General features: G+C 49.8%; 1 protein-coding gene across 1 annotated transcript in view; it reads right to left on the bottom strand.

Moving 5' to 3' along the window:
* Positions 1 to 1,101: 1,101 nt before the first annotated feature.
* Positions 1,102 to 26,588, bottom strand: part of ST3GAL2 (ST3 beta-galactoside alpha-2,3-sialyltransferase 2) — a 48,103-nt gene continuing 22,616 nt past the window's right edge. Inside the window, exons 2-7 of the mRNA XM_032424282.1 lie at positions 16,145 to 17,548; positions 12,868 to 13,061; positions 8,204 to 8,383; positions 4,848 to 4,893; positions 4,427 to 4,546; positions 1,102 to 3,614 (exon numbers count right to left, since the gene is read on the bottom strand). Coding sequence (XP_032280173.1) covers positions 3,441 to 3,614; positions 4,427 to 4,546; positions 4,848 to 4,893; positions 8,204 to 8,383; positions 12,868 to 13,061; positions 16,145 to 16,483 — 1,053 coding nt within the window. The 5' untranslated portion in view covers positions 16,484 to 17,548 and the 3' untranslated portion in view covers positions 1,102 to 3,440. The remainder of the gene's footprint in view (positions 3,615 to 4,426; positions 4,547 to 4,847; positions 4,894 to 8,203; positions 8,384 to 12,867; positions 13,062 to 16,144; positions 17,549 to 26,588) is intronic.

Genomic DNA, 26,588 nt, shown 5'->3' with positions numbered 1-26,588 from the left:
CTACCCCCTCTTGGGCTCGCTCTCTCTCACTCTCTCTCTCTCAAATAAATAAAATCTTTAAAAAAAAATAAGAAATTGATAGTAGTTTATTACAAATGCAATCAAATGGTACTGCTAAACCGTGGTTCCAGATGTGGTATCTTTGTGGGATCAAAGCAACACAGTTCTTGGCCAACATGGAAAAAAAAAAAAGGATACACAATTTGGTGGGACTCTTGATTCCGGAGCCAACAGGTACAGTTTTTAGGAGTTCTGCTTCAACCAATTACAGTGACCTGTAAGGCAGCTGAGTGGGATCCAGACAGGAAACGGTTCTCAGCAGCCCAGGCTATGTGTGCACTGTCCTGCCACCAGGCCTTAGGACTCAGCCAACCAAAAGCTATTAGAGCGTCTGTGGTAGGCGAAGATGTATGGGAGTCTCTGAAAACTCCAAATAAGAGAATTATAGCCCCAAGTTCTAGGGTTTTTGTAAAAGACCAATACCCCCCTCCACCAAAAAGTATTCTCCATCTGAAAAGCAACCCCTGGCTTGCTCTTGGGCATTGGCACAAACTGAATTCCAGGACACCAAGTGACTTTAGACTCTAAGCTATCCGTTGTGAGATCTGTATTATTTGATCCACTGAACTATAAAACTGGATGTTCAGTGGCATTACCTAGCATGATGGAAGTAGGCTGAAGGGGTCCAGATGGTCCAAGGAAAGGGTATGAGGAGGTGCCTCAGATGCCTGTGGCACTGGCTCCTACCATTCTGTCGATTTCCTGCCAACCCACACCTACAGCATCCGCAGAACCTGGAAATGTAGAGGAAAAGCCCCATCCTGGTGCCTGCTGGGTGTACATGCTATGGGGCCCCTGCCCTGCTGATCCACTCAGATGCCCCAAAAGACAGCGGTGAATAACCACCATTTCAGAGGGCACCTCTGGTAGTCCTGGGTTGGGAGGCCTCGTGTAGAAGGGGCGGGTGTCTGGGAGTCATTCTCTTCCTCCTTCATACATTCCACCCGATGTTCTTAGTCATTACTCAGTGACAGCCCCCCAGTGACAGATATGCCTTCTTTCCACAATCAGACCCATTTCAGAATAGACAAGTGACTATACAGTTTTTTTGTTCTTTTTAATTCAGAAAGAGAGAGAAAGGGAAGAAAATAAAAAACATCTGTTTAAATAACTATTGCAGAAAAGGAGATCTGGGCTGGATGCTGGGACCTACCTCTTCCAGAAAGGGGATTTATTAATGTTTTAAACAAAACAAAACAAAAAGAAGAAAAAGGAACAAAAGGAAATAAATTATTCTGCTCAATACTGTTTGGCATAATTGCATTGTTTTTTCATCTTCTAAACACTCCGAACAGCCTCTTCAGGAAGCACTGAGATGAGACTGGCAAGAATGGCTGGTGCCTTGACTTTCTAAAATGGTGGGGGAGACCCTGAGAGAGGCATTCCACTATAGGCCCCCCCAAATCCACCCCCACTCTTTACTCCTACTTTTGGAATTGGGAAGGAACAGACTCAAACTAAGTTCTCAATATATTAACTTTCGGCGTGCCCACTGCCCTGCCCCAATCCTCCTCTAATATACTCCCCTGCGTTACTGTTCCCCCAGCCAGCTGCAGGAACTACACCAATGGCCAGGAGGCTGCTTGGTGGTATCAACTCACTAAGATAAAGGGTGGTATTTGTGTACCTCACTGTTGGGAAGGGGGATCCTATTAGTGGTTTGGAAGCTTCACAGAAGCCCTTCCCCCCCCTCCGAAACTTCCTCAACCTCAAAGGGTGAGAATACCATCAGCAGCTTCCTCTAGGGACTTAAGCTGGGTTCAGTCATGCAAGTAACTTCCAGTTGTAACCCCTGTTAGCATCCCTGCCCTTCTAGAGCTGGAAATGGAAAATGGGTTAGAGCGAGGAGGTAGGAAGTGAGCATGGGGGAGGGGATGCATGGGCAGGAGAGGAGGCATGCAGGTGGGCAAGTCTACTCCTCCCCAGCTAGGATCCCAGCTATTTGCATGGCCAGCTTAGAATTTTAAAAGAATCTTTGTTGGTCAGCCATCCCTGGTAACCTCAAGTTAATTAAATTAGGAGACCAAAGCAAATTTCACCCCCAAGCAAGAGGTTTCCTACTCCTCTTTGGGGTGATGGGTGAAGGAAAAAGGTGCATGCACCAGGCAGCTGGGCTCCCCATCTCCAGGCTTCTTTCCCACGTGTTGCTTTCTCTCCCTAGAGCCGGCCGAAGACGCGCGAGTGGGGGTAGGGGGTGGAGAAGCAGCACTGCCCCCGCCCCCGCCCCATCCCAGGGCAAGTTTTGATTTTTTTTTCCCCCCAGGACAAATAGGCTGGTGAGGAGGCCCAGGGCCAAGGGGGAAACACTAAAAAAAGTTGTGCGTGAACAGTAAGGGGCCGAGAGTACACGAGAGTGAGAAGCACCTTACATCTCAAGTGACGGGGCTTCCTTGTCCCCTGCCTTGTTCCTTACACCTGTTCCAGAGTTAAGCCCTGGGCGAATTCCGCCCCCTAGCAAGGGGCTGAATACAGTTCTAGTTTTCTGGTGAGATGCTCAATGCCCTGGTCAGAAAGGCCATTCCATAGGGTGGCCAAAGGTGGGGATGGGGAGAAGAGAGGATGAGGGGACCCACACGTCACTGCATTTCTTTGGTGGGTTTACACTCACCCATCTGGGCCTGACACGTAAAGGAAATATGGGGTCCAAAATTCTCTTGAGGCCTGAAGAGATTTGAGAGGGCTCTAGCTTTTCCCCTGGGATGAAAGCGCGCTCCCTGGAAACCACCTTATCTCCCCTAGACCACCACAAACGAACGGCCAACGCCCCTCCGCCCCCCCCCGAGGCCACGAGGGCCCCCCCCCCGCCCCGCCCCGGCAAAGGAAAGCCCAGCCGCCGCTGCCCCGCACCTTCCCCACCGTTTCCTCCTCGGTGCCCCCGGCCGAGTAAGGCCGACAGGCGACTGACACTCCTCCTGCAGAGCCTGAGGAAAGTACTTCACTGAGGGCGGAACCAACCACACTACTCCTTAAAAAGCATGAAAGAAAATCCTACCCAAAGCATAGGGGAGTGGGGATTCAGCGGCCGCCGGCCCGCCTCCGAAGGCCATTGATTGGAGGAGACGGGGCCCGGCGCCGGAAGTTCTCCTTGAGTCGCATGATTGGTTGGGAGAAAGAGTCTCCGCTCCGACTGCAGCGCTGATTGGGTACCAGGCCCGGGCCAGCCCCCAGAGTCTCTTGATTGGCGGGGGACAGCCGGCGCTCGCTGGACTTGCAGCATGATTGGTCCAGACCGCGGCCTGGCGTCGCTCCCAAGGCCTGGAGACGCCCAACGGGGCGCCGCGCCCGGGGCCCTCGCCGAGGCCGGGGCCCTCGCCGAGGCCGCCACCCTCGGGCTGGCCCGGAGTCGCGGCTGGGCCGGAAGGGTCGCGGCGAGGCTGGGCTCAGTTGCCTCGGTAGACCTCGATCTTGCTGGCCTTGGCCAGCATGTCGATGATGTGGGCCTCGAAGTCGGCGTCGTGCACTCCCGTCTTCCGGAACTCGCCCGCGTACCGGTTATTCTCCCAGTAGTGGTGCCAGTTGCCCCGGCTGTCGGCCCCGAACCCGTACACGTTCACCTGCAGGGGAGGGCGGCGCACGTCACCCCGCGTCGGGGACCGGGAGAGCCTCGGGTCGTTGGTGGGCTAGGACAACGGGGCCGCGGCGACCCGACGGCAGCCGGTTCGCAGAGCTCGGGAGGCACCGGGAAGACGGGACACCCAGGCCAGGAGCTGAGGACACTCCCCGGGGAAGACCGCTACTCCCGGTTCTTCCGCCCGTCTCCCTGCAGCAGGACGCCTCAGTCTAGGGCCAGGACAGCTCTCAACCCTTGCTAACGTCCCTTTTGGTTTTGGTTTTGAGGCTGTTGTTGTCGTTTTGTAATGGAATACTTTCAGTATTCCAGGTCCACACACTGAATTTACTGGCAGAAGTAGGGGTGCTGGGCGTGAGCCTGCCCAGCACGGCACAGCCGCCCCGCTCGCTACTGAGAAGCGGCCCCTCGAACACACACACAGCAGGCTTAGCGCCGCCCACCGCTGTGGGAGAAGACCATCCGCTGGAACTTAACTACATTGTTTCCTTTCTATTTATATTTTTGATTACTTTTTTTTTTTTTTATGGCAAGTAATAACCAATTATGGTGTTAGGAGTCTATTTCCTTTTTAAATAAATTTAACTTTGAAGTGATTTCAGATTTGGAAAATCATGAACGTTAAGGGACTTTGGGAAATGAAGATGTATACTTTACAGCCTAGAAATGGGGGAAATCAGAGCCACTTGGTTTCTGCCTACAAAAACGCATTCCTCTTGCTCTGCTAAGTCCTAAGAAGGGCTGACTCCCTCTGCTCCATGGGTATCCCTATTTTACCCCTAACACTGGGCTACCCACCTCATCACACACATGCAGGGCAAAGAAGAGCACCAGCATCCCTGTGGAAGGGTACCGCCCGTGATGCTCTGTCCACCGGTCGTGGATGTACTTGAAGAAGGCTGGGTTATAGATCTGAACCTGGGAGGAGAAAAGGGAACAGACACATGAGGGGCTTTGGGGGCCTGGAGACTCAGGTCAGTCTCTGAGAAGCTTCTGCCAGTTCCTCCATGCTTGCCAGCAGACCTGTTCATCCATGTTCCCTGGTTCCTATGACCTCTGAGGGGGTCAGGCATACCAGCAGATGGGGGAGGGGATACTCTGAAGGTTCTGGAAGGTCACTGGGGGACACCTGAGCCACTGGACCGGGCACACCATGAGTCAAGTCTGCACTGTTTCCAATGACATGGGGATGAAGAAGGGGGAGGAGGAGGGAGCTTACCTTTTCTTTGTCCACTCGAAGGAAGGACTTCACTGGCGCATAGGTGCTTCAAGTAGAAAGAAAAAAAAACCATTTAGATGGCCCTGGGATCTAGAAAGGCCCAGAGATGCCTTTCTTCCCTCACAGGCTTAAGTGATGACAACCTTACAACAGATCCCCTGCCTCCGAACTGCTTCCATAGCACATCACTGCAATACCTTGCTCAGAAACCTTCAGAGGCTACCTATGTCCTTCAGGAGAAAATGAGGATGTGTTTTAGACAAACACTGGGGCCTTCCATTATCTAACCCCAACTTTTCTTTCCACAACACTCATCTGTGAACTCCCCACTTGATTTAGCCAATCATTTCACACCCACTATGTCTGTGTCTTCTGCCCATGATGACCCTCTCGATACTATCCTCACATTTGGCACAAATCCCTCCTTCCCTATTAGCCAGCCATGGCACCTATAATCTACACTCTTTTTCTAAGTATTATGGGACTTAAATTCAACAGCACTTATTTTAGCCCTTATGTCTCCCAAACATAAGATAATGTCTTAAGAAACTGTAACCTATATTTCTGTGTTTAAAAAAAGATGTGGTGGGGTGCCTGGGTGGCTCAGTTGGTTAAGCGGCTGCCTTCGGCTCAGGTCATGATCCCAGGGTCCTGGGATCGAGCCCCACGTCCGGCTCCCTGCTCAGTGGAGAGCCTGCTTCTCCCTCTCTCTCTGCCTGCCTCTCTGCTTACTTGTGCTTTCTCTCTCTGTGTCAAATAAATAAATAAAATCTTTAAAAATAAATAAATAAATAAATAAATAAATAAAAAGATGTGGCGTGGCGCCTGGGTGGCTCAGCTGGTTGAGTGTCTGACCCTGACTCCGGTCATGATCTCAGAGTCCTGGGATCCAGCCCCATATCAGGCTCTGTGTTCAGCAGGGAGTCTGCTTGTGCCCCACCCCCCCCCATTCTGCCACTGCTCATGCTCTGTCTCTCTCAAACAAATCTATTTTTTTTTTTAAGATTTTATTTATTTTTTAACAGCGAGAGAGACAGAGAGGGAACACAAGCAGGGAGAGTGGGAGAGGGAGAAGCAGGCTTCCCACCAAGCAGGGAGCCCGATGCGGAACTCGATCCCAGGACCCTGGGATCACGACCCGAGCTGAAGGCACACACCCAATGACTGAGCCACCCAGGCGCCCCACAAATAAAATATTTAAAAAAAAAATGTGATGGCGGGGGCGTCTGGGTGGTGCAGTTGGTTAAGTGTCTGACTCTCAGTTTCAGCTCAGGTTGTGATCTCAGGATCATGAGATTGAGCCCTGTGTCAGGTTCTCATTCAGCTCAGAGTCTGCTTGAGTTTCTCTCTTCCTCTCCCTCTGCCCCTCCCACTTGTGCTCTCTCTTGCTAATAAATAAATCTTTCTTAAAAAGATTAAAAAAATGTGGTGACAGCAGGCAAAAGGTGAAACAGCCTAACTGTCCACTGATGGGTGAATGGATAAATAAAATATGATATATCCATATAATGGAATATTATCCAGCTTTTAAAAGGAATGAAATCCTGTACATGCTACAACATGGATAAACCCTGAAAACATTATGCTAAGTGAAATAAGCCAGACACAAAAGGACAAACACTATGATTCCACTTACATGAAGTACTTATAACAGTCAGACCATAGAGACAGAAAGACTAGTGGTTATCAGTGGCCTAGGGAGTGAGGGAGATAGGGAATTATTATTTAATGGGTACAATTTCCATCTGAAATTGTGAAGAAGTTCTGAAGATGGATAGGGTGATGTTTGCACAACAAAGTAAATGTACTTAATGCTACAGAACTGTGTGGTTAAATACATTTTATGTTATATACAGTTTTTTGGCTTATTTATATTTTTGGTGGAGGATGTGGGCAGTGGCCTGAGAAAGTTAATTTTTACTTATTTTTGCTTTTTTAAGTAACCTCTACATCCAACATGGAGCTTGAACTCATGACCCCGAGATCAAGAGTCACATGCTCCACTGACTGAGCCAGCCAAGTGCCCCATATGTTATATACATTTTCACACACACACACACACACACACACACACAGAGTGAGACAGTGGGTTAGTGGTTGTTGCCTAGGGCTGGAGGGTGGGGATGGAGGGAGTGAGGGTGATGGCTAAGGGATACAGAGGTATCTTTTTTTTTTATTATTATTCATTTGAGATATATATAGAGAGAGAGCATGAGCAGGGGGAGAGGAAGAGGGAGAAGGAGAAGCAGGCTCCCTGCTGAGCCAGGAGCCCGATGCAGGGCTCAATCCCAGGACCCTGGGATCATGACTTGAGCTGAAGGCAGATGCTTAACCATCTGAGCCACCCAGGCGCCCCCAGAGGTATCTTTAGATCTTTAATCTTCATCTTTAAGAAGATGAAAGAGATCTAAAATAAATTCTGATGGTGACACAGCACTGTATTCAATAAAAGCCACTGACTTGTATACTTCATTTATTTATTTTTTTTAAAGATTTTATTTATTTATTTGACAGAGACAGAGACAGCAAGAGCAGGAACACAAGCAGGGGGAGTGGGAGAGGGAGAAACAGGCTTCCTGCCGGGCAGAGACCCTGATGTGGGACTCGATCCCAGGACCCTGGGATCATGACCTGAGCCGAAGGCAGACGCTTAACGACTGAGCCACCCAGGAGCCCTGACTTGTATACTTTAAATGTGTGAATTGTATAGCATGTGAATTATATCTCAATAAAGTGTTAAAAAAAATACTTGGTGATGAGGGGTGCCCGGGTGGCTCAGATGGTTAAGCGTCTGCCTTCGGCTCAGGTCATGATCCCAGGGTCCTGGGATCGAGTCCCGCATCGGGCTCCCTGCTAGGCAGGGAGCCTGCTTCTCCCTCTGCCTCTGCCTCTCTCTCTGACTCTCATGAATAAATAAATAAAACATTTAAAAAAAAAACACTTGGTGATGAAACTAATATGTGAGCCAACTATACTTCAATTAAAAAAAAAAAGAAAGAAAGAAAAATACTTGGCAATTGAATTTCCCAAGGTTCCTAGCAACTGCCTCTAAAGAAAACTCTCAGAAGGCAGAGGTCCCACAGTCAGGAGCCACCTCCTGGAAAGGACACCAAAACCTTTCCTCCCCTTTCTACCACCAGTATGCTGGCTGTCACTATGCAGGAAGCGACACTGAACAGGCTGTGGCCTCAGCTAACCCACCATTTTGGGCCCTCCCTACGATGGCCTCCCTCTTCACCAGCCCCTCTTAGTCAAAATATTCAGTTAAAAGAATTCTAAGAGCCAATCCCTGGGAAGAGTCCTCTCAAAATGCTCCTGTCGCCCATATTCCCCTCCCAGTCAGCAGAGTGACTTACAATCGGATCTGCCCTGTGGACAAAGCGCTGGCAATCCATAGTAGGTCCAGGGCTTTGAAGGGCACCAACACGAAGCTGACGTTGGCGGGCAGGTTCTTGGCACTCTCTGGGTACATGAAATGGTGGGTGGTTCGGCTGCCAACATCCTGCTCAAAGCCCACGGTTGGCGCCTGATTCATCCTGCAGGGACAAGAGGGGGACATGAGAAGAAGCCACCATGGAAACCGGTGCAAGATTTTTAGAGGACAGTTTGGTGCCAGCCATCAAAAATGTAAACGGGCGTACACTTTGACCTAGCAATTCCATTTCTAGATATCCTACAGAAATGGTTGCCTGAGTCTGCAAAGACATGTGTACAAAGATATTCACTGCATTATTTTTTTACAGTCGTGAAAAGGAGAATCAATTTAACAATAAAGAAGTGGTCAGTACATTTTGGCACACTCACATATGGAATACCACAGAGCCACGAGAATGAATGAAGCAGATTTACATGGGCCGGTAAGAAATAAGCCCAGTGAAAAAATCCAGGTGGTGTGAGGTATCTGTCCCACTGCTTTCCTTTTAATGTATATCTTTTGAATACTGCTATGTGCTGCAGGAGGGAATTAACAAGACACAAAAGGAAAACTTAAAACTAGATAGCGTGAATCCATTTTTTGTAAAAACAGACAGAAAAAGGAGGCAGAGAGAGAAAGGAAAACATATTTTTGTATATAGTATTAAAATTGGTAACAAAGTTTACTCTTGGGTGGGATGGGGAGGGATACTTCACCTTTCAGTGTATACATTTCTGGGGTTTTTTTCCCCCCAATAACCAGCACATATTACTCTTAGGCTTTTTTTTTTTTTAAAGAAAAGAACAGACTTCTACAGCTTCAACCTTACCTGGCTGTTCTGTCCTCTTTCCTAAAAGACACTGGAAGCACGGTAAGAAGCTGAAGCATTCCCTAAGCTCCTGGGCCAGACGGCAGCCTCACGCCACCAGCCCCAGCCCCTCTGTCCCTGTACTTCAGCTTCTTATCTACCTTTCCGTTCCAAGGCCAAGAGGGATGCTCCAAGTTCTGACAGCACCCACCTCGGCTGTCCCCTGGTGATGTGCAGTGTGGCTCTGTCTCTCCCGTGCTGCCATGGAAGAACTCAGAAACCCAGAGCGGTCTTGCTACCCTCCTGGGCATAACAAGCCGAGAAGGCTTCTACTTCCTTTCAACGGGTGCAAAACGTAGGATCAATAAAATCAAGGCTCCCTCTTTTGGTGAACATCTTCAAAGCAGGTGATCCAGCTTTGAACACAAACGTGTCGGTCTTTTCTGCTGTGACTGTTTATGAGAACATTCCTGTCTTGAGTGGACCACCTTGCAGAATCATGACTACCCAGGGAGGTGACCATAACCTTGCCTTCCAATGGGGACAAAGGGACCTGGGAGAGAGGGAGCAAAGCCTCCATGTGTTTTCTCTGCTTTTTATGCCTATTCTGTGAAACCAGTATGAACATTACGTGTCCTTACAGTGGCTGGCACCACTAGCTGGGCTTGGTGAAGACCTCCTGGGGCTCCCATTGATGGCACGACGCAGTGAGAGCATGTCCAGGATGCCCCACCACTGCTGGTCATATTGCTGACCTCCTACCTCTGTGCTTCCCTTCCCTTCAGGGACTGGAGGCTGTTTGGGGCTGGGAAGCCATAAAGCCTGAAAGTGGCCTGATTTGGAACTAGAGGGTGAATCTTTGTTCTTGGCCACTTCCGTTCTAGTCTGGTTCAAGCAGAAGCCTAGAATCTTCCCTATAGGACCAACTGTCCTCTGGCCTCCATTTCTTTAGGTTAACTGCCCCTTTACCTCCTGTCTGGGTGCCCCTCTGTTCTCCTGGTCTTTAGAGTTCAGAGATATTGTCTCTTAGAAGAGCCTAGAAGTATCTTTTCCCATGTATTAATAACCGTTGGCTGGGGCTCTTATAGCTGTGCACACAGCACTAGTGTGTCCTGAGGTCACCATAGCTTCAGTCTGGATTTGTCTTCTGCCACATCAGCCCTGGGGTCTTTGAGGAACAGAGCAGTTTGGAGAGAAAGCCTTAACAGGGACAGTGTTTCTCAGCTGCCTGGGGTACGTAAGGGGCAGGAGGCGGAAGACTTGGGTGGGTGACACTCAAGTTGGCTGGGGCCTGGACTGGGCAGGACTTGGGGTCAAGGTTCACTTTGGTGAGTACCTAAGAAACAAACCTCATGTCACCTGACATGGAGAGGCCAAACTGGTCCCACAGATCAAAGGACTGCAAGTGCCCCAGGTTGGCCTCTGAAGACACCCACCTGTCCCCATCTGCCTTTTCCCCTGCATCTGCAGCCACAGTTCTGACACAGTCCCTTCTGAAACCTGTCAGGCACTGTCGCTGCCTCCACCTCCCTCGGGTCCCTACCCCTTGCTGGGCAGGCACCAGCTTTCAAAAGTCTGGGAATGAATGGAGAAAGAGGTTCAAAAAGATGTTTCAGAACCTTCAAGGTAGAGGGTAGGCACAGGGCATGCTTTTGAGGACAGGATTTTGTGTTGAGGCTCTGATTCATTTTGGAGAAGCCAAGCCCTGGAAGGAGGCCAGAGCAGGATGGAGGATGAACTACATCTCCATGACTCAGGGGAAAAGCATTCTAGGATTCTATATGTTCCTGGTTGCCTCCACCTGCCAAAGAAGCACCTGAGGGCAGAGGCACGGGATGGGTGGATGTGGATGCATGCTTTGGGTTTGGTATCTGGCCACCTAGTCTCTTCCATTCATTCACGTATTTACAGTGAGCTGACAATCTGCCAGGTGCTTGTTTTAGGAGTTGTGGATCTATCTGCTGGCTGGCCGAGGCAGGACCAGCCCAACTCCATTTAGAGTTGCCAGCAGGGCTCAGAAGACACATAGGAGGAGGAGGCAGCTGGGGAGTGGCGTAGGGAAATACAGCTAGAGCCATCATTTCACTATAACCCAGCTTATATTGGTCCTGCTTCCAGAGAGCAGGGAGGCCTCCCCACTGGTTCCAAAACCAAGACATGCCTATCAGCAAAGAGTCACCTCCACTGCCATCTAGCTCTTTGTACAGATCAGCAAAAAGCCAATTCAATCTGGGTCAGCCCTTCCACAAAGCAATTCTGAGGTCCACTCCAAAACGCACATCTCCGAACCTGGTCCAGGTGAGGGAACCTCTGTAAATTCCTCTCTGCAGCCTGGCCTGACCAGGTACCACCCGGGTGTCATAGGAGCCCAGCCTTTTTGTCTGCTTCCACCCTGGAGCTTCCCAACCAGCACCGACCGACATGCACAATGAAAGCACCCACCTGGTACAGGTGGCAGGGCCGGCAGGAGCTTCAGGCACTCCACAGCATTTCCCTGGGCTTCCCAAGTGTCCCAGGGCTGCACGGAATTGATGGACTTCTCATTCCCCACTCACGGCCGCTGTGTCTGGGTGGAGAGAGCTCCCTCTCCAGCAACCAGCTTGCCTCCCTTACATTTGGAGTGCCAGCAATGGGAGGATGGGAAGAAACTCAGGTGGCTCTGGGTTCCTGGATGAGGCCTAGCCTCCCTCCTCTCTCCCCACCCCCCACCATTCTCAACATGAGAAAGGTTTTGCAAGGAACAGTGAAAGCCTCAGAGACATACTGCTGCCTTGGTGTTGCCATGGAAACAGCAACAGTTTCTAAGACAAAGCCCTTCCTTCTGCCTCCTGGGGAACCTGGTCTTTCTGCAATGCTGATCCTAAGAGATGCTTAGTGAAAACTGGGCGTTTTCAGCATCTTCACTCTTAAGGCCCTTCTTCCACCAAGGAGTGGGATGGAAGGATCCCCACTGTGGCATTTGCTGTCCCAAGTCAGGGAGGAGGTCAGAAAACACTGGTTCAGGAGCAGAATGAGCAGCCCATGTTCAAGTTACAAGTCTACCATCTAGGGCCACCTGGGTGGTTCAGTCAGTTAAGTGTCCGACTCTTGATCTCAGCTCAGGTCTTGATCTCAGGGTCATGAGTTCAAGCCCTGTCTTGGGCTCCATGCTAGCCATGGAACCTACTTAAAAAAACAAAACAAAAAACAAGTCTACCATCTAGTCCCTGTTCACCTCCAGGCTCATAGCTCTGTGTCTTTGAAATGAATGCCCCCCCAACCCCTCTCCTTTCGTCAAGGCTGTACACAGATGTCTGTTAAATGAATTTGCCCCCACATAATCTAAACCTTATGAAATAAAGGTAAGGGACAGCAGCCCAGAGCAAGCACTGAGCAATTCCTTTTCCTGCCCAGGACCTCTGTCTTCTGTGAGTCTGCCAGAAGGAATCATCTGTGGCTATTTATCAAGACACTAGTGTAGGGCCCTCACTCTTGGCCCAGCACTGAGGGGATCGGGCAGGTGGAAGGACCTCTGGGGAGAGTTTTCACCAGAAAAGAGCCAGGACTCTACTCTCAGCTCTTTTAGGAGGAGTTCAGAGCTAGAAACTGAGTGCTGGTCTCAAGCAGGGCATAGAATGGGAATTCTGCCTCCCCATCTACCCAACAAACAAGAGAGAGACCTGAGCCTTGACAGAAGGTTCTGGCGTCAGAGACTCACAGCAGCGGACAACTCCTCCACTGGCCAACAAGGCTAAGGAGACCAGTCCTTCCTTCTGGAGGCCTGTGCTGGGCCCATCCTTGGGCTCCCCGGGGCTCACCTCATGATGAAGTTGTGCCCATCCACATCTGGACCGTAGCCAGAGCCCCGCAGGTTGCCTGAGTTCCCCACCACTGCACAGCGCCGGCACTGGTGGGGGTCCCGGAAACGGTATGGGTTCTCGCCTGGTACTATCTGGAACAGCTTCTCCAGCACCTCGTTGGTGTTGTGTGACTTGAACTGGGGCTGCAGCATCTGTGGACACGAGGGGAGAAGGAAGGAGCGGGGATTATGCGAGCCAGGAGGGATTCTGGCCTGCCTGCCTGCCCTCACCCTCCAGTCTCAGTCAGGGAGAGAAATTCTCTCTCAGCAGCAAGGATGTTCCCCTTCTCCAGCAACAGCAATATCGCTTTCTGAGACTGGTGCCCTGCTCATCAGGGGTGCTCTAATGCACTGGAGGGGGCTCCGGGGCCAAGGGGTACTGCAAAGCAGAGAAACTTCTTGGGCTTGTCATGCCTGCAGAGGCCCCTGCTTTTCAGTCCTCTCAGCGAAGCTATGAGTCCCATGAAGAGTCATTCTGAGGTGCGGTTAATGTGGAAAACCCTGTGAAGTTCAGGGGCTCATTCCTAACCAGCCTACAGAGGGCGCCCCTGGGACTTAGCCGGAGGCCTCAGGGTTTCAAAAGGGGCAGCCGAGGCAATATCCACAGGATAACCGGAGCCACCCCCTGAGCCCTGGGGAGAAGGAGGGAAGGCAGCAACCATGTATAGGAATTCTTTCAAAGTCAGAATGGCTGGAATGAAACTCCTTCCCTGTGCTTCCCACCACCAGTGACCTCGGAAGACTATGACATGAGGCTGGGGCAGCCTACGCACCAGGCAAGCAAAGATCAGAGTGAGGCGGCAGATGGGGCCCACGGTAAACAGGAGGCCCCAGCAAACACGAGAGCCATCACCAACTGTTACCACGTGGTATTGTGAGCCCAAAAGGACCAAATTTTCCAGTTTCTTTTGAGAAGCTGAAAATATAGATTTCATGTGAAATATCCCGATTCCTAAATGTTGGTAATGAATGCAAATATTTTAAAAATATTGAGCAGAACAGGGGTGCCTGTAGGTCATACAGTAGGTTGAGGAGGTTGAGCGGCCGACTTGATTTCAGCTCAGGTCATGATTTCAGGGCCCTGGATCGAGCCCCATGTCGGGTTCTGTGCTAGACTTAGAGTCTACCCCGGATTCTCTCTCTTCTTCTCCCTCTTCCCTTCCCCCTGCTCGTGCGCACTCTCTCTCTAAATAAATGGAATCTTTTAAAAAAATTTTTTAAAAATTGAACAGACTGGACTTGGCCCAGAGGCCACAAATCAGTAAGGTAGAAACTAGGGCTTTAATATGCTCTGTGGGGGGTGCCTGAGTGGCTCAGTTAAGAATCTGGCTCTTGGTTTCCACTCAGGTCATGATCTCAGGGTGTGAGATTGAGCCCCACTGGGGCTCTGCGCTGGGCGTGGAGCCTGCTTAAGATTCAGTCTCCCTCTGCCCCTCCTCCACCCTCTCTTAAAAGAAAATGCTCTGTGGTCTGAGCCCTAACATGGGGGTTATGACTGAGCAGCAGCGGCTCGGGGGACAGAATAAATGAAAGAGGCTTCTCTGCCTCTTCTCTGAGCAAAGGAAAAGCTCCTAAGAACAAGAACACAAACTGAGTGTGGAAGGGAAGCTTGGCTCTGAGACAAGAATTTCTAAGTTCGGGGCGCCTGGGTGGCTCAGTCAGTTAAGCATCTGCTTTCGGCTCAGGTCATGATCCCAGGGTCCTGGGATCGAGCCCCGCATGGGGCTCCCTGCTCAGTGGAGAGCCTGCTTCTCCCTCTCCCTCTGCCTGCCACTCTGCCTACTTGTGCTCCCTCTCTATCTCTCTGTCAAATAAATAAATAAAATCTTTTAAAAAAAAAAGAATTTCTAAGTTCATGGCAAAAGGGGGTGACTGTGGGGAGCAGTAGAGAAGTGGCTTCTGCTGTGTCTTGGCCAAGGGACATGCTTGGTGCTTAAACTGCCCTGAGTTCTATTCCTAAGGGAAGAAGGAGGCTTGGCCTATCCATGGGTCGGCCTCTGCCTAGAGTCCTGTTCTGGCTCTAGATCGCCACCACAGAGACCTATGACTTTCGGCAAGCCCTGTGCACTATCTGAACCTTGATTTTCCCCACAAAATGAAGGCTGTGACTATGATTAACAGGCAGAACCCTTCAAGGGCTCCAGGCTGTCACAGGATTGGCCTGTGGGGCTCCTGGTGACCCTTGCTCTGTAGACCTCCCCATTCTTAGGGACTTGGACAGTGTGGTTCAGGAAGCGGGATCTCTAAGTTGTTCTGGTAAGCCTGATCGCGTGAGCTCATCCTTACTGCTTCCCTGAATGTGAGAAAAAGGGGGACTCGTCATCCTCCCCACTTGCCAGCTGGGGAAACCAGGAGCCACGAGCTGCCTCCCAAGTCCCCCAGTGGGGAATGCAGGCAGCCTATGGGCCCCTGGGCTAAGTACTGACACTGTTCCATCTGACATGTGTGGCAACCGGATGGCCCTGGTAGAGCTTGGGGAGTGACACTCCAGAGATGACAGGGATGAAAGGGAATTAAAAGCAGCAGAAAGGTGACAGGATCCAGAAGAGGGGGGAGGCTTGGACAAACCTGTCTCGTCATCCCCTCCCCTTCATCTCCCTTATCACCCAGAGGAACTGACCGTGTTTTCTTATCCCCAGCCCAGAAGAAAGTCTTTGCCAGCAATTGTAAAAAACCAAGTGAGTGGTCCTCATGGTGTTTAAAATTATTGTAAGCCAACATTTACAAATTAGGTTAGCAAAAAAAAAACAACAACATAGACTTCCAGGTTCTCTTAAAGGGTCAGAAGATGCAGCAGTGATGGGTCACATCCCTGCAAGGGCAGCAGCTGCCAGAACTAAGAGGGGCTGCCTCCTTTATAAAGGGCAGACCCTCTCCCTGCAACGGTCCTGACCTCTTACCATCTTCCTCCTTGGGGCCTGTTTCTCCTATGTGACCTCCCTGGCCAACTAGACATTTCTGGGCTCTGCCTGGCCCCTTATAGGCACTAGAAAATAGTTCTCCCTCCTTCCAGGCCAAAGCTTGCTCTGCCTTTCAGAATCTGTGTCCCTAGTAGATGGCTCTGGTCAAATGGACCTAATACTTTGTCAAGGCTCTGGGGGCCTGAAGACAGGCAGTCCAAATCCTGGGGCGGGGTGGGGTGGGGGTGGGGGGCTTGAAGAGTGACTCCCAAACAGGGGGACAGACCCCTGGAGAGGGGGCAGCAAAGGGGAGGCAGGAGGGGCTGGAGCTCTCACCATCCACCACCTCTGGACATCTGGAGGCAGATCCATGTTCTCTCGGGTCCACACGGGGGAAATGTTGCTGTTGAAGTGGCTGTCAAACCAGTCAGAGGCGCCAGCGTCACCCATGCAGCGGCGGCAGGCACAGCTCTTGCCGGTGAGCCCCTCCTTGCTGAGGCGCTGCAGGCCAGCGTAGCCAGGCACCAGCTTCACCCGGTGGGTCCCGCCCAGGGCCCCGGAGTCCAGGTAGGGCAAGGTGGCCATGCTGTGGTGGGAGTAGGTGAAGAGCAGTGACATGATGAACACCAGCAGGAAGGCCACGGAGAGGAACCACACCCGCAGGGAGCACTTCATGGTTTGGCGCCCCGAGGGGGCTAGACCACCAGCCTGGTGGGCGGGTGGGTGTCACCGTGGCCACTCCTTTCCCAGCCCACGGACGGGCCAGCCACAGTGTAGCCTGCTTCTTCTGGCACCACGTGCAAAGGGCATAGGGACACGTGCTGAGGAGGGGACAGAGGCAGGGGTCCCTTACCACACCCTCCCTCAACGTAAGGAGGAAGCACAGTAGGCTGCAGTGGCTCCCCTGTCCCTGAGCCACTTGGGTGCCGGCTTATGGCTTCATCGGGTCTCTCTGTCACTAGCTGGGCCACAGAGGCTCTGACTCTCCCACTGCCCTCGCGAGGGGGAGGTCAGTCCATCCCAGCCCTCTAGTCCCTTGGGGTTGCTGGCTGCCAGCTCTGGGGGCCCCCCTCTTTGGCGGCTCGAAATGGTCCAGTCTGGAGCATTCGGGGTCCTTGTGGTTCATGAGCAGACACGGAGGCGGCCCCTCGTCCCCTGCAGTGGGGAAGCCCTCGAACCCCAATCACAGCAGAGAGCACATGGGCTTCAGGTGGCCTGGATTCCATCCGAGAGTCGTCCCCACCTCGGTTGGCCCTCCTGGTCCAACCCCTCCACCAGAGGAGGGAACAAGGCCCCAGTCCTGAGAGAAGAGACCCAAGAAGCTCTGTGGATGTCCAAAAACTCTGCTGCAGAGACCAAGATCCTCCTTGCACTAGGTTCTGCCCTTCCGCTTCCCATTCGAGGTGCTGGTCCCTTCTCCCGATGGTCACAGCCCCAAATGTGGTTGCAGAAGGGTTCGCAGAGCTCCTGCTCCTGCTGTGAGGTCCTCCGGGGCCTGGGCACAGCAGCTGCTCAGCAGGGACCTGCTTCGAATGCCATCTGGGTCAGCTGAGCGTGTGCCGAGCTCCCTGCCAGGGCCCAGCCGTCCTTGGTGCCACTGGCCCAGCCTCGCAGGCAGGCTGCTCTGCCCATCCCCACTCCCCTGAGGCCTGCTGTCCTCCTGCTGGTAGCTCGTGCTCGCAGTAATCCCCTGGCAGGTTCCCCCTCACTCGTCAGGCGCCAGGCTGCCACAGCATGACCCTGGAATTGCAGAGAGGAAAAGTAATGTGCAGATAAATTGCACACACACACACACACACACACACACACACACACACACGTTCTCTCCCCAAGTCCCAGAGGGGACAAAGCTAGGAGTAGAGGAGACGCCCACTTAACCAAAGGGTGGACGAAAAAAAGGGCTTTCCCCTCTACCCACTCACAGATGGCTCTCAGGGACTGCAGAGGAAGAGATTAGCTCGCTCTTTCACTTATTAGCCAGAAGGTAAACAAGGACATAAAGTGATTTCCCTGGAGTCCATGGCGACTCACTGGAAGAACCAGGTTTAGAAAGTTCCTTGTCCATCTTTGTGAGGTTAATTTCAGGTGAAACTGAAGAGAAAACGGCCCAGAGGAAAGATTACAGGAGATTGCATATATGACTCCCCACCCTGGTGCTCTCTACCCTCTGAGTACCTGTGACAAGCTCCTCTGAGCAAGAGACAGGTTGGTGGGGGAGGGCCGGGCCTCTGCCCTGGGATTTGCCCCCTCCTCTCCTGGGTGTGGGCTCTAGATGAGGCATTAGCTCAGTGAACCATTAACAATCCTTCCAACTCTGGTATCAGGGAGAGAACCTGACTGTGTCAGGACGCAGAGGTGCTGGGCTCAGCGCCCCTATCATACAGCCGTCTGGGCAGTTGCCTTCATCTGTATGTTATGGATGAGATGAATGCCAGGGTCTCTGGGGGCACAGACAATCTGAGGCCTTGTGCTGTCCTGGCGGGCAAGAGCAGGGAGAAAAGGCTGGTAGTTTGGGGATGGACCCTGAGAAAAGGAGTCTGAATCCATTCCATGTACAAGGGAGTCGGGGCAAGAGTCAGGGACAAGGCTGAGAGTGGAGGCCCTGGGCCCTGGCTCCATGCCACAGGGATCACTTAAATTTGGGCTGCCTGCCTGTCCCCACTAGCTCTTCTCCAAATCTGGCTAGCCCCAGTTCTGACCTGGCCCCAGGGCCTCACAGCTCCTTGCAGAAAGCCCCAGCTCCAGCCAGCCCTGCCAGGGTCCTCCGGCTGCTGCCGGCAGCTTCAGAGAAGGCCTCTCAGACTCTGTGTTCAAGAACCTCAGCTGCCCCCTCCACTCGTGGCAGCTCAAATTTCTGGAGCCAAGCCAAACCATAAAGCCACCAGGGAATGGAACTAGCACATTCCAATAAGGAGAATATTGGTGTGTGTATGCATGGGCTTAACATGAATGATCAGAGCAGCTGCAAGGGAGAAATCAGAATCATGCCATGGGCAATCGGACGGCATGGGATTCCACTGGAGGAAGCAAGGTGCATGAAGGCACTTCACAAGGGTCAGCACTGGGTGACTTCTGGGATTTGGGGGTTCATGTCTAGGGGCCTCTGATGTTTCTTAGTGGGGAAACAACGCTCACAGAAGTAGAGGAACTTGCCTAAGGTCACAGTCTTGTGAGTAGAGGTGAGATCTGTGTCCATGTCTATCTGGTTCCAAAGCCTGTCACTGGCCAGGGCACAGAAAAGGGCCCATGAGTTCTTTCAATGACCAAAGGGCTCTGGGACGAGTGACAAGGAGACATGGAAGCTGGTTCCCAGGGTCAAGAGTGAAGCTTCCCTCACATGTCTCACCCGGGTACCTGGCTCTAATTCCCAGGGGCTCCAGCAGCACCTGCTCCAAGGTGCTTTACTTCGGATGTTTTACTGCACCCATTTGGAAGGCCAGACTCCATGCATGGCCTTTGTCTGATCGTCTGTAAAGAGGAAGCCAGGTCACTGTCTCTTCCCATTCTCCCTTTGCCCCTTTCCACACCCAGCATCTAAGGAAAAGAACTTGGTTTACAGGTCCTATGACCTGGGGAGAGCCAACCACAAGGCAAACGGCCCAAGAAAGCAGTGACTTTCCAAGGGGCCTCTCCACAGAGACCTGGTTTCTGGTGGGCAGCCTACGGTGGCCTCTGAAGGTGGGGGCTGGGCAGAAGCTGGAGCAGGAGGCTCCAAAGGAATGTCTCCCCCACGGGGGAAGTCAGTAACTCCTTGGGATTCTAACTCAATGAAGGGGGCACCTGAGGTAACCAGCTGCTTTGTGGGGGAGAGGAAAAGCCCTCGTTTTGTCAATGTGTTTGGGAAAAGCAAGGAAGTGGAGTAACCAGCAAAAGCCCTTGCTTTGCGAACCCCATGGCCAAGCTGTTCCCTGGAATGTGAATGGCTCAACATGTGTTGAGGGTAGAGACATGGGGAGGAAATGTTGCTGAAACTAAGAAACATCAGAGGCCCCTAGACATGAACCCCCAAATCCCAGAAGTCACCCAGTGCTGACACTTGTGAAGTGCTTTCATGCACCTTGCTTCCTCCAGTGGAATCCCATGCCGTCCAATTGCCCATGGCATGATTCTGATTTCTCCCTTGCAGCTGCTCTGATCATTCATGTTAAGCCCATGCATACACACACCAATATAAAAAAGCTGGAGGGAGGACACACACTCTGGTACCCACAAAGGGAAGCAGGCCAGTCTTCTGGGCCCATCTGGCTGCTGGGGACTTGTTTGTGCATTCCACTGATACTTAATGGGCCAGTGCTGGGCCACGGGGACAGTGTGGGACAGAACACACCCATCCTGTCCTCACCGAGCTTCTGGTCTAGGTACAAATACAAAGGGAAATTACAGGGAAGCACGAGAGAAAACAAAGAGCGCAAAGAGAACGAGAAGGAAACAAGTCTGACCTGTTAAAACAGAGAACAAGAGGCCCGTGAAGCAGGCGAGGGTGGCAAGGGTGGCGGAGGGGAAGGCGCAAAGGGCCGAGGGCCAGCCACAGGGGGCTTTGAAGGGATTAGGATTCATTATGAATCTGACAGCAGAGTTTTGAAGAGGGCTGTGTCATGACCTGATTTACATTTTAAAGTGAGCTCTTGGAGGAATTTTTTAAAAATTTTAATTCCAGTATAGTCAACATAGTGTTATATTAGTTTCAGGTGTACAAAATAGTGATTCAACAATTCTCTACATCACCCGTGTTCATCAGGACAAGTGCACTCCTTAATCCCCATGACCTGTTTCACCCACCTCCCCTCTGGTAACCATCTGTTTGTTCTCTATAGCTAAGAGTCTGTCTTTGGTTTGTCTCTCCTTTTTTCCTTTGCTCGTTTGTTTTTTAAATTCCACGTATGAGTGAGAGCATATGGTATTTGTCTTTCTCTGACTGACTTATTTCACTTAGCATTATACTTTCCAGCTGCATCCATGTCGTTGCAAATGGCAAGACTGCATTCTTTTCTATGGGTGAATAATATTCCACTGTATATACACACCACATCTTTTTTATCCATTCATCGATCAGTGGACACTTGGGCTGCTTCCATAATTTGGCTATTGTAAATAATACTGCAATAAACATAGGGGTTCATGTATCCCTTTGAATTAGTGTTTTTATATTCTTTGGGTAAACACCTAGTAATGTGATTGCTGGATCATAGGGTAGTTCTATTTTTAATTTTTTGAGGAATCTTCATACTGTTTCCCACAGTGGCTGCACCAGTTTGCATTCCCATCAACAGTGCACAAGGGGTCCTTTTCCCCTACATCCTCACTAACACTTGTTGTTTCTTGTGTTTTGGGTTGTAGCCATTCTGACAAGTGTGAGGTGGTATTTAATTGTGGTTCTAATTTGCATTTCCCTGATGATGAGTGATGTTGATAATCTTTTCATGTGTCTGTTGGCCATCTGGATGTCTTCTTTGGAGAAATGTCTGTTCATGTCTTCTGCCCATTATTTATTTTTTGGGTTTCGAATTGTGTAAGTTCATTATATATTTTGGATACTAACCCTTTATTGGATATGTTATTTGCAAATATCTTCTCCTATTCTTCAGGTTGCCTTTTAGTTTTGTTGATTGTTAACTTTGTTGTGCCAAAGCTTTTTATTTTGATGTAGTCCCTCCCAGTAGTTTATTTTTGCTTTTATTTCCCTTGCCTCAGGAGACATATCTAGAAAAATGTTGCTATGGCCAATGTCATAGACATTAGTGCCTGAACTCTCTTCTAGGATTTTTATGGGAAAATTAAAAACAAAAACAAAAACAAAACAAACAGTACCAAGAGCTGGGAGAGGATATGGAGTATTAAGAACACTTGCACAGGGCACCTGGGTGGCTCAGTTGGTTAAGCATCTGCCTTTGGCTCAGGTCATAATCCCAGGGTCCTGGGACTGAGCCCTACATTGGGCTCCTCCTTCAACAGGGAGTCTGCTTGTCCCTCTGCCCCTCCCCTCCACTGTGCTAATAAATAAATAAAATCTTTAAAAAAAAAAAAAAAGAACACTAACACACCACTGTTGGGACAATAAATTGGTACAATGCTTTGGAAGATAATTTGGCATTACTTAATAAAGACAGACATAGGGCGCCTGGGTGGCTCAGCTGGTTAAGCGACTGCCTTCGGCTCAGGTCATGATCCTGGAGTCCCTGGATCGAGTCCCGCATCGGGCTCCCTGCTCGGCGGGGAGTCTGCTTCTCCCTCTGACCCTCCCCCCTCTCACGTGCTCTCTCTCTCAAATAAATAAATAAAATCTTAAAAAAAAAAAATAAAGACAGACATAAGTATATCCCAGTGGTGTTTTATGTTTTTTTAAAAGAAAAATTAAAAACCATCTTTCTCACAGAAAACATGGTGTGGGAACAGAATGTGAGACTAGAAGGTTCCCCCAGCTGTCCTGGGCTAATTTACTTTATGACTTCCTTTGTGTGGACATCTTCAGAGATTAATCTCTGAAGATATTAATCCTCCTCAGGTTTGGGTGGGAATGAATGGTTTCTCTCTCAAAGGCTGAATATTTAGAATCACTAACAAATCCAGCGAGTTCAGCCTGCTTGTAATTTTAAGCAGATTTAAAGCTTAAGGTGAATCCTGACAACAGGTTAAGTACAGGGCTTCATTTACCCCCCAAATCTCACCCCCACTTGGGGCAATCTGCTTTTTTCACTGGGGTTTAATTCACATGTAATAAAATGTAGAGATCTTTCAATGTAAAGCTTGATCAATTTTGACCTATGTAACCACCCATTTGAAAACACAGCATTTCGATCACCGCAGAGTTAATTCCCTTGTGTTCCTTTCTAGTCAATACGCAGCAGTCCACCATCTTCTGAGTTCTCTCACCATACATTACATTTACTTGCTCTTGAAATTCATATAAACACATATTATGTACTCCTGTGTATCTGGCTTCTTTTGCTCAGTGCAATGTTTTGGAGACTCGTCTATACTGTACGTGTCTGTAGTCTGTTCTTTTTTGAGTTGCTTCCAATTTGGAGTTGTTATGAATAAAACTGCCCTGAACTTCTTGTATAAGTCTTTTTATGGACACTTACTCTTACTTCTCTTGGATAAATACCTGGGAGTGGAATTATTGGGTAGGTGTATGCTAAACTTTACTAGAAATTATGAAATAGTTTTCCAAAGTGGTTGTAGCATTTTACATTTCCACCAGTAATTTACAAGAGTTCCATTTGTTCCATGTCCTTGAAATTTTCTATTTTTAAAATTTTAGGCCTTTCTGATAGGTGTGTAATCAACTCTAGTATTTCTACTACCAGGTACATATGGACATAGGCACTAAGAGACATAACAAGGATGTTCAAGACACCACTGGGTAAGAGCTGAAAACTGCAAACAGAAAAAAATGAATGAACTCTAGTTTCAGACACCAGTAGGGATGAATGTGTCCAAAAAACTATTACGTTGAGCAAGAAGAATAAGTCCTGGATGAATGTCAATAGTAGGAGTTCACTAAAAGTTAGAAAGTATGCAAAGCTAAGTGTATGCCTCTATATATAGAAGATAAAACAATACAGAAAATCAAAGAAATGTTGTAAATTCAGAAAATTCCTCTGGAGGGATAGGAAGGTAGATAAGATCAAGGAGGGGCCTACAGAGGCTTCAGAAGTATTGGGTAATGCATTTCATTACTCCTTAATCTAGTTGGTGGAAACAGTATTTTAAATTTTCATTCTTTAAAGAATATATATATGATATAAAATTTCCAGATTAGGCAAATTCATAAAGCAGATAGTGGTTGCCTAGGGTGGGGAGTTGGGGGGAGATAGGGAGTGAATGCTAATGGGTTTGGCATTGTCTTCTAGGTGATGAAATGTTCTAAAATTGTTTGTGGTGATGGCTGCGTGACCATGTGAATAGACTAAAACCCACTGAACTGTACACTTGAAATGGGTGAACTGTATGTTATGTGAATTATAACTCAATAAAGGTGTTACCCAAAATAAAAGGAATGGGACAAAGTAGAATGGGGAGTTAAGTTGGGAGATACTGCAGAATGTCTGTATGCTGGTAGAGTGAAAAGTTAATGCTGCAGGAAAAAGAGAGGACAGTCAAGAAGCAAAATCCTTGAGTAGTAAGAAGGGATGGGACCCGTGCCTACATGGGGAGGGTCTACCTGAGAAAAAGGAGGCAAAGCAGAGCATGGGGCACAGACACAGGGAGTGATTTATTGTTGGGGTTGGACACTGACAGAGAACAGTGTGAAACAGTCCTCTAAAAGACAAGAGAAGTCACATGGAAAATTTAGTAGGTGGCAGAGCAATGCTGGATCTTCTGACTGGTTTGTGGTCACAAATTTAGCAAATTTGGTGAGACCACTCAACAATACATATCCCCTGAATGGCTGGCCGGCCTTGAGATGCTGAGGTGGAACAGAGGAACTGGTGACCATAATCCAGAAGGTCAGGGGCAGCAAGGGCTTTGAATAATGGATGGTCTCCCTCCCCTAGAGCCTTCTACCAATCAAGGGATGCATGCTTGAGCAACTAATGGAAGCTAAAGGGGGCCTATAGCTTGCAGATAGAGGAGAGGAAAAGCAGGTATATGGGATCAAGCAGCAAAGAGAACAGGGTGGGGGAGACTGGCTTTTGGAGGGTAGGGCAGTTTTAGAGCCTTTCTCTGGTCAGTTCCCAGGAGACAAGCCATCGAATTAACCTAATGAAACACAGGATAGCACAGCCTCAGACCAGTGCAGCTGAACACAATCTTCTTGGCAGGCAGAGAAAAGAAATGTCAAAATAAGGCTCGGAGGATGGGGGGAAGGGGAGGCTTGAATCTGGAAGGGGTGGGGAGGAGGAAAAAAAAAAACCCAGCAAGATGCTGACAAAGTACCCTCTTTCCACCCACTGACACACAGCCTGAGGTGGTGTCCCAGAGCCTCCATGTAAAGGCATCAAACCACAGATTACTCATACTGCATGATGTTATATGAGTTTCTGAGCATTCTGGGGCATAGCCTCTCACTTAGTATTCACAGAAACCCCAAGACTAACTGAACGAGGTCAGCCAAGCAGTAAATGACAGAGCTTTAATGCCACTCCAGGTCTGATGGCTCCAAGGCCAGTGCTCCTGTCACAAGCACCCACTGGCTACCGCAGAGGTTCTTCCCACTAACTGGGCTATGACAACTGAAGGGTTCTCTATGCCCCCAGATCCCTGCCAACCCAGCAACCCAGCAAACTCCCTGCCTCCTGGGTGTGGCAACAGCCTACCCCGGCAGAAGGTGCCCTGGGGGGGGGGGGGCAGTCATTATCTTGAGGAAGAGGCCTGATAGTCCCACCCTCACACACATCTCAAACCCAGTGAGGCATGCCCTTGACGTGCCTGAGAACTAGTTGCTTCACCTCTGCATGTTTGGCTAAGTCATCTCATTCCAACATCTTGGCACCAACCCCTGGCACAGCCCCATCATAGTTCTCCTAGTGACTCAGGCCCTCCTGGCGCCCCAGTGATAGACCCCCAGGCAGCCTGTCTCTCCAATGCCTCCCTTCCTTGACTTCACATCCACTCTGAGCCCTCAGCTCTGGTACTTCTGCAGCTGCTGCTCAGGGTTAGCAGTCAGGAAACCAGAGAGCAAGAGTGAACAAATTTCCTCAAGCCCATGGTCATCATTCTGGCTAACTTCCAATTAGGTCCTAGAAAAATAACCCATCAGTCTTCACTATGAGAGGATCCATGTTGCACCTTAAGAGGTAGGCTCTAAGGGTAGGAATGCCAGGCTGTGCGGGATGGGAGAGGGTGGGGCAGGGGGAGCACTGGGATGTGGGGCTCCTTCTGATCAACTCCCTGCTCCACTCTGGCCGAGCCCGGCTCCACACTCAAGGGGTCCCACTTCTTTGTTCTTGTAGAGGAAAAGTCCAGGAGTTCACCATACACATGCATGCTAGGGCAGGAAGCAAAGTCTAGAAAAACACCATTATCTGAAGAGCGAGGCCGATGAGGCCAGACAGAAACAGTTGGGGAGAGAGGAGGAAAGATGAGGCAAGGAACAGAAAGTCATTTAAAGAACAGAACCTGCTGGTGACAATGGCCAGAGCCGTTCCTAGTAAGTCCCTGACTCCGACAGGTCTCCCCATGCTCCAGAACATTTATTTGCTTTTTATCCGATATGATAGGTTTTTTTTTTTTAAGATTTTATTTATTGACAGAGAGAGAGAGAGAAAGAGAGCACAAGCAAGGGGAGTGGCAGACAGAGGGAGAGGGAGAAGCAGGCTCCCCGCTGAGCAGGGAGCCCGATGCGGGGCTTGATCCAGGGATCTTGGGAACACGACCTGGGCCAAAGGCAGATGCTTAACCGACTGAGCCACCCACGTGCCCCTAGGTTTTTTTTTTTTAAAACATGAATGTAATCCACCATATTTATGCATTTGGACTTCTGTTATTACCTTACTTTGTGTTTTCTCTTCACTATTTCTTTAGTTCTTTTTGCTTTCCCTGACTTCTGTTGGATTGACACGCTATGCAATCCCCGATCCCACCATTCTTTTTACTCCTGGCTTGGAAATTATGCTTCTCTTTTTTTTTTTAGTGGTTATCGTACATTGTTAGCATATATACGTGTTTTTAATGAAGTGTGCAAGTGTACATTTAACAATGAAATTCCCTACTTCATTCTTTTTTTTTTTTTTTTTAGATATAGTGTTCCATGATTTATTGTTTGTGCATAACACCCAGTGCTCCATGCAGAACGTGCCCTCCTCAATACCCATCACCAGGCTAACCCATCCTCCCA

The sequence above is a fragment of the Phoca vitulina genome, unplaced genomic scaffold, assembly GCF_004348235.1.
Source record: "Phoca vitulina isolate PV1807 unplaced genomic scaffold, GSC_HSeal_1.0 scaffold30, whole genome shotgun sequence".
Classification (NCBI taxonomy): Eukaryota; Metazoa; Chordata; class Mammalia; order Carnivora; family Phocidae; genus Phoca; species Phoca vitulina.
The sequence above is the reverse complement of the archived record's forward strand: the minus strand, read 5'-3'. Positions and strand labels throughout refer to the sequence as shown.